The following is a 15,833-nucleotide window of genomic DNA, read 5'->3' as shown; positions in this document are numbered from 1 at the left end:
CTGATTATACTACCGTTTTATAGCAGGGATATTATTTGTAGAGACCTCCTATGATCACAGTTAAGAGCGATTTATCCCCCCAAATGGTTTACCAATACCCAAATTACTAATTCCCCAAGTGGGTAAACAAGGTTACGTGTAAGCAGTCTGGGAGGCGAAACAATCAGAGTTCACGTGGCTATTCACATAAGCGTCCTGCAACACTTATGCAGTACAGGTGCTGTGATCCAATCCGGGGGTGAGTTCACAAATCAAAGTCAGTCCTTTCCAGGAGGGAGGGGGTGGAATGTGGGGAAAAGCAGGATCCCCCAGGGGAGGAACACCAGGGTTGCTGCTGAGCGCTTTTAAACAGCACCTGTGCACTGGTGGCTCAGCTTCCCTTTGTATAGTGGAGGCTGCTTTATTCAGGGGAGAGTAGCCTTAAAGCAGAGAGTTTTTGGGAGCAGTCTGGGGGGAGGGATCCTCTCCCAGGGGGGTAGGATGTGCCCAATCCCCGGGGAGGTAGGGATTTCTGGCAGTTCAAGCAGGCCCAATCCAGTTAATCAGTGGTGCCAGAGGGCAACCTATAGGCCACAGAAGGGAGCCCAAACAACAGGGGGGTGAGGGTTATAAGCACCAATAAGGGCCTCTCCACACTGTCCTCCAGGCCCGGGCAGTCTCTTTTGGAAGTCCAGAACTCAGTTAAGGAAGGGGGGTTGGAGGCCCAGCCAGTCAAGCCGGTCTGAGACACTTAGGAGGCGTTCCGGTCCCCACTCCCAGGCTATCAGGAGGACCCGGGGGGGGGGTAGGGGAGCCCTCTCACACTCACCGGCGCTCTCCCGTTCCTCCGACACCGCGGGGGATGCTGGACCCGCCGACGGCTTAGTCTGGGGTCGATGGCGTCACGGGAGCACCGCGCCCGCCTCCGGCCGCGTTACCGCGGTGCGTCGCGGGGGAGCCGGGTCACCGGCCGAGGCGGGCGGTACGAGACGGCAGTTCGCGTCACCCACGCAGCCTTGACGGGCGCAGTCTCCGGCGTCTCTGCTGACTGTGAAGGAGCTTCTTCGCCTTCCAGCCGCCGGAAGCGTCCCCGACCCGTCTCCCGTCACTGTAAGTTGCGCCTTGTTATCGAGGTCTGTAGCGGGTCTCTCTGAGCGGGTGCAGCGGGTCACCGGGGGCAGGTTCCCCCGCGCTGTGCTACGATGCCTTCCCTCCTGTAAAACCCTGTGTGGGTTCCTAGCGGGGAGCTCCGTTGGGGTGAGGCCCTTGTATTCGCGCCTAGCTTCAGGCGGTCATGTGCGCCTTCCTCAATGAAGGCCGGACTCCGGTGCTGTTTCTTGAAATCGGCTCAATAAAGGTACCCCTGCAATCCTTGCATTCCGATACACCTAGGCAAGATGTTTTTAGCCTTGGATGGCGTTCTCAGGATGCGATGCTGGCAGATTCTTTTAGAGCTGGGTAGGAGCCATAGTAAAAAGCGGCCGCTCTTGGCGCCCCGCCCACCGGAAGTCCGAGACCCATATACTTTTAAACTGGGTCTGGTAATTATACCTATATTGCCTCATTTTCAAAGAGACATTCAGAATCAGAATCTAAGCCATATAAGCCTCATTAGAGACATTATAACATTGCCTCATATGATTGCCTCAAATTTTATTTTATGTGATATGTTGTATGTTTTGTTTGTCTATTTTATGCATTGTTATGATTATGAAATTGCTCATTTTTAAAATAAAATATGCAAATATAGCGCACTAAGAAGTGTTGCAGAATTATTATAGTTGGAGTACAGCTGCGCTTTCTAGGTGTCAATTATTAAATGTCACCAACCTTTTACCTCCTATACAGGATGGGCCCTATACAACCTCTACAGTATGTGCCCTATACATCCTATACAGCATGTGCCCTGTACAACCTATAGAGCATGTGCCCTATACATCCTATATGTGCCCTATACATCCTATATGTGCCCTATACAGCATGTGCCCTATACATCCTATACTGCATGCACCCTATAAATCCTATAAAGTATGAGCCCTATGCAACCTATACAGAATGTGCCCTATACATACTATACAGCATGTAACCCTATACAATCTATAAAGTATGTGCCCTGTACATCCTATACAGTATGTGCCCTATACATCCTATAGAGCATGGGCCCTGTACAAAACTACAAAAAAAAATGTACCGACCAAGTTTAACAGATATCAACCGCAAGAATACAGAGAAGCCAGGACCTACAGGCCGGGTAGGGCCTATAAAAGGGGAACCTGGATGTCAAGGGCAAATTTTCGTGCCCAAAGGGGCAGAGAAGGTTAATTTCCCTTAAAAAAAGAACAGCAATGACGCCGACCCGCGAAGAGTAGGGGCCAGGCTGCTGCAATTTTATCAAATCTGGCAAGGATCCACCACGGACAGGTGGGTCTTAGAGATTTTAAACTTAACAGTAAAGCCTTCCTTTCCTCTTTGTCCCTGGGAATAGGAGACTCTATTACCAGATTCCCTGGACGTCTATTGAAGTCTATCTTGTATCCCGACTGAATAATATGTGCCATATACATCCTATACAGCATGTGCCCTGTACAACCTATTCAGCAAGGGCCCTATACATCCTATACAGCATGTGCCCTATACATCCTATACAGCATGTGCCCTATACATCATATTCAGCATGGCCGTATACCTCCTATAAAGCATGTGCCCTATAAATCCTATACAGCATGTGCCCTTTACATCCTATACAGCATGTGCCCGATACATCCTATACAGATTGTGTGCCCTACAGTATATATCCTATTCAGCATGGGCCCTATACATTCTATACAGCATGGGCCCTATACATCCTATACAGCAGGGTTGCCCGGACTTTTGTAACCCGGGATCTACTTTTTGTACACTTACTTACCGGTGATCTACCGGCATCTCCCCCGGTGCAAAATATTCCCCTCCCAGTGCAATATGCCCCTTACACATTATGGCACACATAATAAGACAAAATTCACATTATGCCACACAGTATAAGCCAAAATTTGCATTATGCCACACGGAATGTGCCGAAAATTCATATTTTACCACACAGAATGAGCCATAAATTCACATTTTACCAAACGGAATGAGCCAAAAATTCACATTTTACCACACAGAATGAGCTAAATTCATATTTTTCAGATGGAATGGGCCAAAATTCACAATATGCCAGACAGTATGAATCACAAATTCACATTTTACCACGCAAGTGAGCCAAAAATTCACATTTTACCACACAGAATGAGCCAAAAATTCATATTTTACCACATGGAATGGGCCAAAATACACAATATGCCACACAGTTAGAGCCACAAATTCACATTTTACCACTCAGAATGAGCCAAACTTCATATTTTCTACATGGAATAGGCCAAAATACACAATATGCCACACAGTATGAATCACAAATTCACATTTTACCACACGAAGTGAGCCAAAAATTCACATTTTACCACACAGAATGAGCCAAAAATTCATATTTTACCACATGGAATGGGCCAAAATACGCTATATGCCACACAGAGCCACAAATTCAAAATTTTCCACACAGAATGAGCCAAAAATTCACATTTTACCACACGGAATGAGCCACAAATTCATATTTTGCTACATGAAATGAGCCAAAATAAACAATATGCCACACAGTATGAGCGACAAATTCACATTTTACCACACAGAATGAGCCAAAATTCATATTTTACCACATGGAATGAGCCAAAATACACAATATGCAACACAGTATGAGCCAAAAATTAGTATTATGCCACACGAAATGTGCCGAAAATTCATGTTTTGCCACATAGAATGAGCCATAAATGCACATTTTACTACACAGAATGAGCCAAAAATTCATATTTTACCACATGGAATGGGCCAAAATACACAATATGCCACACAGTTAGAGCCACAAATTCACATTTTACCACACAGAATGAGCCAAACTTTATATTTTCCACATGGAATAGGCCAAAATACACAATATGCCACACAGTATGAATCACAAATTCACATTTTACCACACGAAGTGAGCCAAAAATTGACATTTTACCACACAGAATAAGCCAAAAATTCATATTTTACCACATGGAATGGGCCAAAATACACAATATGCCACACAATATGAGCCACAAATTCACATTTTACCACACAGAATGAGCCAAAAATTCACATTTTACCACACTGAATGAACCAAAAATTCACATTTTACCACACTGAATGAGCCAAAATTCATATTTTGCCACATGAAATGGGCCAAAAGACACAATATGCCACACAATATAAACCACAAATTCACACTTTAACACTCGGAATGAGCCAAAAATTCACATTTTACCACATGGAATAGGTCAAAATACACAATATGCCACACAGTATGAGCCACAAATTCACATTTTAACACACAGAATGAGCCAAAATTCATATTTGGCACATGGAATGAGCCAAAATACACAATATGCCACACAGTATGAGCCAAAAATTCACATTTTACCACACTGAATGAGCCAAAATTCAGACTTTACCACATGGAATGAGCCAAAAATACACAATAAGCTATGCAGAATAAGCCAAAAATTCACATTTTACCACACGGAATGAGAAAAAAAATCGCATTTTGCCACATGTGGAGCCCCATATAATCCGGTGGCGGTCACCAGTTATTACACCAAGGAGATGTCCCTGAACCTGTGCCAACAAGCATTCAAATGCATTTGGACACTCAGCACCTGGAGCGCTTCCCCTCATCAGAGGGAGGTAGCGGGCTCAGAAAAAGGAACTGTGTTGTTACAAAGATCCAGAGGAGACCCATATACTTTTAAACTGGGTCTGGTAATTATACCTATATTGCCTCATTTTCAAAGAGACATTCAGAATCAGAATCTAAGCCATATAAGCCTCATTAGAGACATTGGGGGAAATTTACCAATATGAAAAACCTAGTATTTTGCCTATGGTTGCATATGACTGTTTAAGTCATATGCAAACTCGTGTTCCGGAGGATCAGTTACAAAGCAATCAGATACGACTGCTTTGTAACCCTCCGATGGTGTAACAATTCATTTAGCGGCCGTATATACGACTGCTAATACGAATTATTTCTAGCAGTCTGCACGGATCAGTCAGATCCGTGCAGGCTGCAAGGTGTAAAAAAAAATAGAAAAATAAATAAATAAATAAACAAAACGGCGTGGGGTCCCCCCCACAGCTGTAACCAGCACCAGGCTGAAGGAGCCGGGGCCGGTAATTAAAAATCATGGAACCCGACAAATAGGGGCTCCCCGATTTTTAACAACCAGCCCCAGGCTCCAGGTCCGGGGCTGGTTCCCAAAATACGGGGGGACAAAATGACTAGGGGTCCCCCGTATTTCAAGAACCAGTCCCAGGCACAACCAGCCAGCAGGGTAATGCCACAGCCGGGGGGAGACTTTTTATGCAAGTCCCCCCGGCCAAAGCATTCATCCCTGTGACCGGTCAGCCTGGCCAGGGTCCCTGGGGGAGTGGGGACCCCCCCAATGAAGGGGTCCCCCCCCTCCAGGACTTACCTGACCAGGCTGAAGCCTGGTACTGTCCCCGATGCCCCTGGGCGGTGGGCATCGGGCTGATAAATGGTGTAAAAATAAGGATAAACTATTGTTTTTTTACTGTGGCACTACAAGTGCCAGCAAGCCTCCCCAGCAAGCTGGGACTTGGAGAACCACAAGTCCCAGCCTGCTGGGCATTAAAGGGCCCGCTGGCACTTGTAGTTCCACAGTTAAAAAAATAGTGCACAAAACACACTGACACACTTTTAAAATAAAACTTTATTACATACAAAGCCCACACATACTAATACTTACCTATCTTCTTTCCGTAGGTATCCCTGGTCCTGTGTCGGCGTCTTCTGGTCCTGTGTCATCTTCTTCCTCCATGTCGACCGTCGCTGTCGCCGTCCGGATCCGACGAAATCCATTTGGGAAGCTGTGGAAGGAAACCATACTCACCTGTCCCAGGGCGACGTAGTCCAGGTAAGTGTCTTGGCAAAAAAACAAAAACGAACACCCCGAAACCAAGCCATGGTACAAATCGAGACAATGCTAAAAAGATTTGTGACATATTTATTTAGCATTTTGGACAAAATACAATTCACAATGCAACATGGCAACGATATCTTTTCAAATTCATTGTAGACTCTAAAAAGATGTAAGAAACCCGCTACACCATCCAGTGATGAATCCCTAGATTCCGATGATGATTGGCTTCAAAGCGCAGAATATCTGCAATGGAAAAAGCATTTATATGAAAAAAAGAAAAAAGAAAAGGTATATTTGTGGCAAGCACATTCATGAACCTATCCTAATCAAACACATATGGGACGGCATTGTCAAGGTATTTATTGTAATGTGTCTGTTTTTTAGATTCGGAGACAGAAAGCCAAATCTTCTGCTACCAGTCATTCTCAACAGAGGCAAATATGTGTAGATGATGCAAATAGTGAAAAATCGAATGAAGAGGATCATGATTCAGACGATACATGCAAAAAAGAAAAGGGAGTGCGTTATAGTGAGTCTGAAAACATGGCATTAGTAGAAGAAGTTGAGAGACACTATGACGTTCTTTATGGGCCGAGATCCACAATGACAGCTGCACGGGCTAAACGAAAAATCTGGGAAGATATTGCCTCTAGAGTGACAGCAATAGCTGGGAATCGCCGAACACCCCGAACGTGCATGAAGCGTTACAGTGATTGTCGGCGTCAGACGAAAAAAAAAAATGGCCCACTACAAAATGTTGGCTATGAAAACCGGCGGAGGGCCAGAGATCAAATTCAAATGGAAACTTTGGGAAGAGATCGTAAAAAGGAGAATAAATCCAATTATGGTGGAGGGAGTCAAGGGTGTTTTGGATTCCAGAAGTCTTTGTAAGGGCCGAATTTCCGAATCTGACCTAGTAGCAGAACTTAAACATCATACTAAAAAAAGGGCCGCAAAGGGTAACTTATAATAATTTATAACATGATATATTGTTGCACGTATCATGTGCATTTTCCACCATTTCTTAAATGTGCCAACTCCACAACACAATAATGTATTGTTAGCCAGTTCCATGTAACCTGGGACATTTTCAGTGTAATGTTTTGGGGTCCTATATGTATAACCATTCTTGTATGAAAGTATGACATATCCTTGTTATTTGTTGCACTTTATAGAGCTGGCTTTGAAAAAAAGTTCTAGCAACAAACTGCAACCAAAGGAAACTGTTGAAATCGAAGAAGACATACCACCTGCCAGTCCTGCTGAAGGTTTTTCTGGAATTCCAAGTGTATTTAACGAAAGTACAATGACGGAACATACTTTTTACGGATTTGAAAGCAGCATCTGTGACTCCACATTGGCCAAATCAAAAGTATCCTCCACTTCTGTGTCAAAAACAACAAACACATGTGAAACCAAACAATCTTCCGTGCAAGGTGACATTTGTTCCTAGTTTGTACTAATATTTATATTGTGTAGTAAGTAATGTCTATAGTAACAAGTTTTTGTTTTATAGGAATTTCAAACAAGAACAAATCTAATACTGTCATATACAATCTGGAACATGGTCGCAAACATAATTGTAGAGCTAAGAAAAATAACTCTAATCTGTTAACAAGTAGTCCTTTAGGTAATACTTGATGACGTTAATAAGTAAGCACAAAATATTGTCACAAATATCGTAGTCTAATTAAATGCACATGTTGGGTAGGTGTTTTCGTTCACAACCTTGGTGCCCTTTCAACTATAAGTTGTTCTTTATTGGTAATCTCTAACCTTTTACTTATACTTACTTTCCAACTGTCATATTGACAATGCATAATAATGATTATTGCCCTAATTCCTCCTATTATTTTCATTAACTGCACTAGGTCAAGAAGATCAAGTTGATCTAACTATAACGGATTCTACTGTGAAGAGCTCATGCGATTTAGAGGATTTGAGCAAAGTTGTGGCAAAAGTTCAAAGTGGTCAAGACGAATTTAGAGAAATGCTCAGCGAAAGATTAATGTCAATGGATGACACTTTGAAAGTATTAGGGCAAACACTGGGAAACTTTGTCCAGCTAACAGATTTGGAAACACATTTCAAAACAATTAGTAAGGAACACATGCTAACAACACAAATCCACAATAATATTTATGTGGAAATAACCAATTTAAGTCACAATTGTGGCGCCATACATGCAGCACTTGAAATGCTATTACCCATTCAACAAGAGGCAGCCAACGCACAAAAGCAACTTGCAGAATCCTTAAAACACATCTATAATCCAAACACCACTGATACCGATGCAAATGTGTCACCCATCCGAACGTCTGAAAATCTGTTATTTCCTGCTACACTACGCAGACCATTCACTCCACCAATGAGAAGGTATACAGTTGCAGAAAGACATGAAGGGCCGAAAAGAAGCGTCCCAACTTATGCAGCAAATCAATCACATACAGGTCTTCAAACAATGGAAGTGAAATTGGAGAATGCAGCCCAGGATCGAGATGAAGATCAAGTTCTTGATTAGTAAGTTATCTTGACACATATTTAATTTCCATGATTGCTCTACATTCTACATTGGCAAAGGTGGATAAATTACCTACAATATATGTCTTGGGCTTAACAGAGTTCAGCATAGTGATAATGGACATACTGTATGAAGCTCAAACATTTCCCCCCCAGAAAATGTATGTACGTAAAAAATGTGTTTCAAACACATCTATGCATTCCATTACTCATTATATCATGTCTTATTTAACTGCCCAGCAATGAAAGGGCAATAGCATTAGAAACAGCAGAAAACATCCCATATAATACACCTTATCTAACCATTACATATGAAATTGTGAAAAATCTAACAATTTTGGAAAGATGGCCACATGTGCTAACAGCAACTACATTGTCGCCTTAAACCACAACTCTACAAGTCCAAAAGTAAAAAAATAAAGTGTTACTTACCAAAATACATGTATAGACAAACTTAGGAGTATGTTCAAATAGATATATATATCTCTCTATATATATATATATATAGATACAGGATTTCAAATTAATTCACATAAGCCAAAAGATAAAAATCCAATTTCAATTTGCAAACCCATTCAAAACAGGAACTGACAATAGAAGGTCACTTTTGTTCCACATTGTAATTGGTTATGTTATCTAGGGGTTGTTTGCCCTTATTGCAGTAATATTGTTGTGGCATAACTTCAGCTTGTATGGTCCATTGAATTATGTACTATTTAATTCATGACATTTCATTCTTTGCAATTTCAACCAGGCAGAAATCATCTGGCAACAATGGAGATGTAATACTTCCTTCGACATTTTTTTCATTTTTGACGTTTCTGAAAGTTCCCACTTCTAGTCGATGGAAAAGAGAAAGCGGTTTAGTTCATCATTAAGAAACATGTTTAGCAAACTCAAACACATTGTCAAAGTTGTAAGGAATCAATGTTGTGTCATGAGGTTTGCAAATGACACTTACAAATAAGTTAGTATAGCAATTTGCACGTTATGTGCATGCATTATGAATAAGCCTGTATGGCTTTGAAGATTCAGATTACTTTATTCTTAATAGATGTGATTTAAACATCCACTGTCAACACAATTGCATCCAATGCAATTGAGGCATTGGACTCATTTTGACAACAGCCAACAATGGTAAAATGTATTATGCTAACAAACACCATGACATGGGACTACTATAGCAATACAAATGTTGATTACTAGAAAGTAGTGCAGAGCGTAACAAAACACCAAGGCTGATTAGTTAACAACTTCATTGCTGAGAAACTGTGGGAGGCCACAGCTTCGTGGCCTTGACATGTTGTGACCTCTGACGGGCCATACGCTCCGCACTGCTTTACATTGATCTGCAAATGTCATTGTAGTTTTTGCCCTAGAGAATTACCTTTGTAACAGAAGTAAATGCTATTTTCAAGAGTTCCTGTCAACAATACCAATGTTCACTATAGAATGTCAGCCTCAATCACATTACATGCAATTGGGTGTACAGGAGATTTGCCAATGCTGGTTCAGGGCAAATTTTTTAGTTATAACTGAGATTGTATGAGCAAATACGGAGTAATATGTTTATGCTGATATACTTTGACAATTGTCTTGCTAACAATATCTTGGCATATCTTTCTAAACAATGTCATTGCACTAATAAACAATATTACTTTAACATTTTTCATTTTGTCCAAAAAATAAAAAGACATGTGTTCAAATGATACTAAAATTGGCAACATTGTGTCTATTATATTAGTACAGTACTTCATACTAGTTCAACTTACCTGTATTTTCAGTACCGCAGGTCCTATGAAACAAAGTTCTTGCCAGTTGATGTTGTGTTATAGTTCACTTTGTGTCCCAAAGAAGGAGTCCAGAGTGTGTGCACAAAACAAAACAAAACCTTTACATTACACTGATTACACCCTTACCAAAAAATACCCATTACAGTCACATATATATTTGTGGTGACAACATAATGTTGGTAAAAACTACACCAGGGGCCACAAATTGGATAGCCTACCATACTTACCACACAACATTGGAGTAGGGGAAGTGTCCTTAATCACAAAATTAACAGGATTGGACACATCATAAATACACACATAGAGAAGACCAACCTGAAAAACACAACAAACAACAACAATACACGTTATTATGTAAAAATAGCCATATTCACACATAAATATGTTCTCCACACTGACAGAGAAACACTTACCCTGTGCTTAGGCCGGATATTGGTTTTGGCATGAACTTGCCATGTAATCAATTACAGGATCAACTTAATAAAATATTATGGTAAACGTCAGAACTTCATAACTCATATACAACTCCTTTTGCATTAATTTCATGCAAAAGAGAAGGGAATCCAAATAGACTCTGTAAATACATGCAAAATATAACTATCAATATTACGTATTTGTAGCAATACCAAGATATGTTTGTGGTGCAAAAGTTACTTACAAGAGAAAAAGGTCCGGATGACATGACTTCTACTTTCAACTCGTTCATCCATGCCCACAGGTAATGTAGAGAAAATGTCCCCATGCAGATTAATATCTGCATCTATATTGACCGGAAAATGGTTTGCCACACAAATATTATGCAATATACAGCAAGCATTAAATATGCTGCAAACCTTTTCCGGTGAATATAAAAGCGCCCCGCCGGAGATATCTAAACATCTAAAGCGGCTTTTAAGTGCACCAAAGGTTCGCTCAATTACACGCCTTGATGCTATATGGGCCGCCTGGTATTTCTTCTCTGCAACACTTATGGGATTAGGCAAGGGGGTCAGCAACCAGGACTTATTTGGGTATCCCGCATCACCTTTAAAGGGACAAATTACAAGTCTCAAAATGTTTAATTGCTTTTTGGACTTTATCCTAGCAATATGGATATGGAAACACACTTACCTAACAGCCAGCCATCTGTAAAATTGCCACTTTCAAAATCCTGGAATATAGATGACTGACTCAGGATGAAGGAGTCGTGGGTCGACCCAGGAAAACCCACTACAAAATCCATTATTTTCATGTCACTATCACAAACCACCTGCACATTCAAGGAATGGAAGTGTTTTCGGTTACGAAAACATTCTTCCGATTCCCTGGGTGGCGTGATGTGTATATGTGTGCAGTCAATCGCTCCCAGAACATTGGGGAACTGCCATTTTTGGAAAAAGCCAAATTTGATCTCTCGCCATTCACTGTCTGTAGCAGGAAAATGGATGTACTGGGTCGTTAATTTACGGAAGCATTTAAGGACCTGTGTTATACTCCTTGACAGAGTGGCCTGTGAAAAACCGCAGGTCTGAGACAAAGTGGGCTGGAATGTACCCGAAGCCAAAAAATGCAATGTACCCAGCAATTTCTGTAGGCCAGAAATTGCATGGTTTGACCGTACCCGAGGCTCCAGGTCTGCTTCCATCTGCTGATACAGTGAATAGATTGCCCGAGAGGATAAGCGATAGTTTGCTATCACTTCAGCCTCTGAGAGAGAGTCCAGTTCACGCCTAATTCTATATTGGCGTGGACGTGGAATTGACACCCGCACAGACTCACCCAATGCAGCCAATCTCTGAGTATTAGATGTTGCAGAGGAATCCTGGTTTCCATGTCCCCTAACCCTTGGCTGCAAAAGCCTCACCAGCAAAGTGAGTATTACATCAGAGAAGGGCTCCATTCTTGTAGTCTATGTTGAAAAAATAAGGTATGTGACAAAACCGCAAATTGACCTACAGGAAAACGATTCCAAAACAGCAGACTGCTTATGCTGTGTGCTCCCTACAGTCTCAGAACAGAGGAGTGAGAGCTGTGAGGTAAGCATGATGGATTGTGGGTTAAATAAGCAGGTGCAGGTGCAAAGTATCCAAGCATGCTGGGAACTTAATCAACACCATGTAGATGGATCCACATAGCATTCATAAGGATCATTCACAGGAGAATAACATCATAAAGCATCAAAACACAGGAAAAGACATATAACAGTTATCACTAGATTGTAATATACTGTGCAGTTTCAGTTAGGGCATATAGACATTACAATGACATTTCAGTAATTCCAATGCACTCTGCATTATTTGCATCAAACAGTCCTTCTTCATAGAAATGGAAGGTCAGCTTTCACTACATTGCAAACATTCCAAACAAGATTGTCAGTAATCAGGCAGCAAGAATAAAGGTAGGACCCCTTCCTACAATGATTTCACACACTCTTAACAAGTAGTTAACAAAATAGATAACAATAGTAGTCTATTACATATAGCTATATATCACTAATGTGTTATAGGGAGCAAAATTAATGCATAATATTACAATCACGCCACACAAGCCTGGCGAGACTTCCAAGACGAGAAGTGTTGAAAATTTCGTCGACAAAACCAAACACAGCAAAGATTGCATAGGTTACGAGAAAAGTCGAGGAAAATGTGTGGACAAAATGCTCGATAATGCGAGCTTTTGTGCCCTCGACAGTCGAACAGATCGAAAAAAAAAAAAAAACGGGACAGTAAAAAAAACGAGATAAAAACCAGATTGAATTATCGAGGACGAGAAACCTAACGTTGCGTGGCGAGAAAACATAGAAACTCGCGATTTCACAGAACTCGACAGACATTGAATACCCCCCTAAGAAGTGTTGCAGAATTATTATAGTTGGAGTACAGCTGCGCTTTCTAGGTGTCAATTATTAAATGTCACCAACCTTTTACCTCCTATACAGCATGGGCCCTATACAACCTCTACAGTATGTGCCCTATACATCCTATACAGCATGTGCCCTGTACAACCTATAGAGCATGTGCCCAATACATCCTATATGTGCCCTATACAGCATGTGCCCTATACATCCTATACGGCATGCACCCTATAAATCCTATAAAGTATGATCCCTATGCAACCTATACAGAATGTGCCCTATACATACTATACAGCATGTAACCCTATACAATCTATAAAGTATGTGCCCTGTACATCCTATACAGTATGTGCCCTATACATCCTATAGAGCATGGGCCCTGTACAAAACTACAAAAAAAAAATGTACCGACCAAGTTTAACAGATATCAACCGCAAGAATACAGAGAAGCCAGGACCTACAGGCCGGGTAGGGCCTATAAAAGGGGAACCTGGATGTCAAGGGCAAATTTTCGTGCCCAAAGGGGCAGAGAAGGTTAATTTCCATTAAAAAAAGAACAGCAATGACGCCGACCCACGAAGGGTAGAGGCCAGGCTGCTGCAATTTTATCAAGTCTGGCAAGGATCCACCACGGACAGGTGGGTCTTAGAGATTCTAAACTTAACAGTAAAGCCTTCCTTTCCTCTTTGTCCCTGGGAATAGGAGACTCTATTACCAGATTCCCTGGACGTCTTCTGAAGTCTATCTTGTATCCCGACTGAATAATGTGTGCCATATACATCCTATACAGCATGTGCCCTGTACAACCTATTCAGCAAGGGCCCTATACATCCTATACAGCATGTGCCCTATACATCATATTCAGCATGGCCGTATACCTCCTATAAAGCATGTGCCCTATAAATCCTATACAGCATGTGCCCTTTACATCCTATACAGCATGTGCCATATACATCCTATACAGATTGTGTGCCCTATACATCCTATTCAGCATGGGCCCTATACATCCTATACAGCATGGGCCCTATACATCCTATACAGCAGGGTTGCCCGGACTTTTGTAACCCGGGATCTACTTTTTGTACACTTACTTACAGGTGATCTACCGGCATCTCCCCCGGTGCAAAATATTCCCCTCCCAGTGCAATATGCCCCTTACACATTATGGCACACGGAATAAGACAAAATTCACATTATGCCACACAGTATAAGCCAAAATTTGCATTATGACACACGGAATGTGCCGAAAATTCATATTTTACCACACAGAATGAGCCATAAATTCACATTTTACCAAACGGAATGAGCCAAAAATTCACATTTTACCACACAGAATGAGCCAAAATTCATATTTTTCAGATGGAATGGGCCAAAATTCACAATATGCCAGACAGTATGAATCACAAATTCACATTTTACCACACAAGTGAGCCAAAAATTCACATTTTACCACACAGAATGAGCCAAAAATTCATATTTTACCACATGGAATGGGCCAAAATACACAATATGCCACACAGTTAGAGCCACAAATTCACATTTTACCACTCAGAATGAGCCAAACTTCATATTTTCCACATGGAATAGGCCAAAATACACAATATGCCACACAGTATGAATCACAAATTCACATTTTACCACACGAAGTGAGCCAAAAATTGACATTTTACCACACAGAATGAGCCAAAAATTCATATTTTACCACATGGAATGGGCCAAAATACGCTATATGCCACACAGAGCCACAAATTCACATTTTTCCACACAGAATGAGCCAAAAATTCTCATTTTACCACACGGAATGAGCCACAAATTCATATTTTGCTACATGAAATGAGCCAAAATAAACAATATGCCACACAGTATGAGCCACAAATTCACATTTTACCACACAGAATGAGCCAAAATTCATATTTGGCACATGGAATGAGCCAAAATACATAATATGCAACACATTATGAGCCAAAAATTAGTATTATGCCACACAAAATGTGCAGAAAATTCATATTTTGCCACATAGAATGAGCCATAAATGCACATTTTACCACACAGAATGAGCCAAAATTCATATTTTCCACATGGAATGGCCCAAAATACACAATATGCCACACAGTATGAATCACAAATTCACATTTTACCACACGAAGTGAGCCAAAAATTCACATTTTACCACACAGAATAAGCCAAAAATTCATATTTTACCACATGGAATGGGCCAAAATACACAATATGCCACACAATATGAGCCACAAATTCACATTTTACCACACAGAATGAGCCAAAAATTCACATTTTACCACACTGAATGAGCCAAAATTCATATTTTGCCACATGAAATGGGCCAAAAGACACTATATGCCACACAATATAAACCACAAATTCACACTTTAACACTCGGAATGAGCCAAAAATTCACATTTTACCACATGGAATATGTCAAAATACACCATATGCCACACAGTTGAGCCACAAATTCACATTTTAACACACAGAATGAGCAAAAATTCATATTTGGCACATGGAATGAGCCAAAATACACAATATGCCACACAGTATGAGCCAAAAATTCACATTTTACCACACTGAATGAGCCAAAATTCAGACTTTACCACATGGAATGAGCCAAAAATACACAATATGCCACACAGTATGAATCACAAATTCACATTT

At 41.0% G+C, this 15,833-nt stretch overlaps 1 protein-coding gene and 1 long non-coding RNA gene across 2 annotated transcripts; one reads left to right on the top strand and one right to left on the bottom strand.

The window, feature by feature from the left end:
- Positions 1 to 6,163: 6,163 nt before the first annotated feature.
- LOC146035226 (uncharacterized) lies at positions 6,164 to 10,168 on the top strand. The gene is made up of 5 exons (XM_083158554.1): positions 6,164 to 6,305; positions 6,402 to 6,976; positions 7,193 to 7,453; positions 7,889 to 8,537; positions 9,292 to 10,168. Coding segments are annotated over exons 2-5 (1,131 nt in total). The 5' UTR covers positions 6,164 to 6,305; positions 6,402 to 6,756; the 3' UTR covers positions 9,293 to 10,168.
- On the bottom strand, positions 8,821 to 13,149 carry LOC146035227 (uncharacterized). The gene is made up of 4 exons (XR_014460603.1): positions 10,744 to 13,149; positions 10,558 to 10,645; positions 10,310 to 10,376; positions 8,821 to 9,374 (listed from the first exon to the last, which is right to left on the bottom strand). It is a non-coding gene; the product is annotated as an uncharacterized LOC146035227 (long non-coding RNA).
- Positions 13,150 to 15,833: the final 2,684 nt, after the last annotated feature.

This window comes from Crinia signifera, chromosome 9 (genome assembly GCF_055691185.1).
Source record: "Crinia signifera chromosome 9, ASM5569118v1, whole genome shotgun sequence".
Classification (NCBI taxonomy): Eukaryota; Metazoa; Chordata; class Amphibia; order Anura; family Myobatrachidae; genus Crinia; species Crinia signifera.
This window is presented reverse-complemented; position numbering and strand designations above follow the sequence as displayed.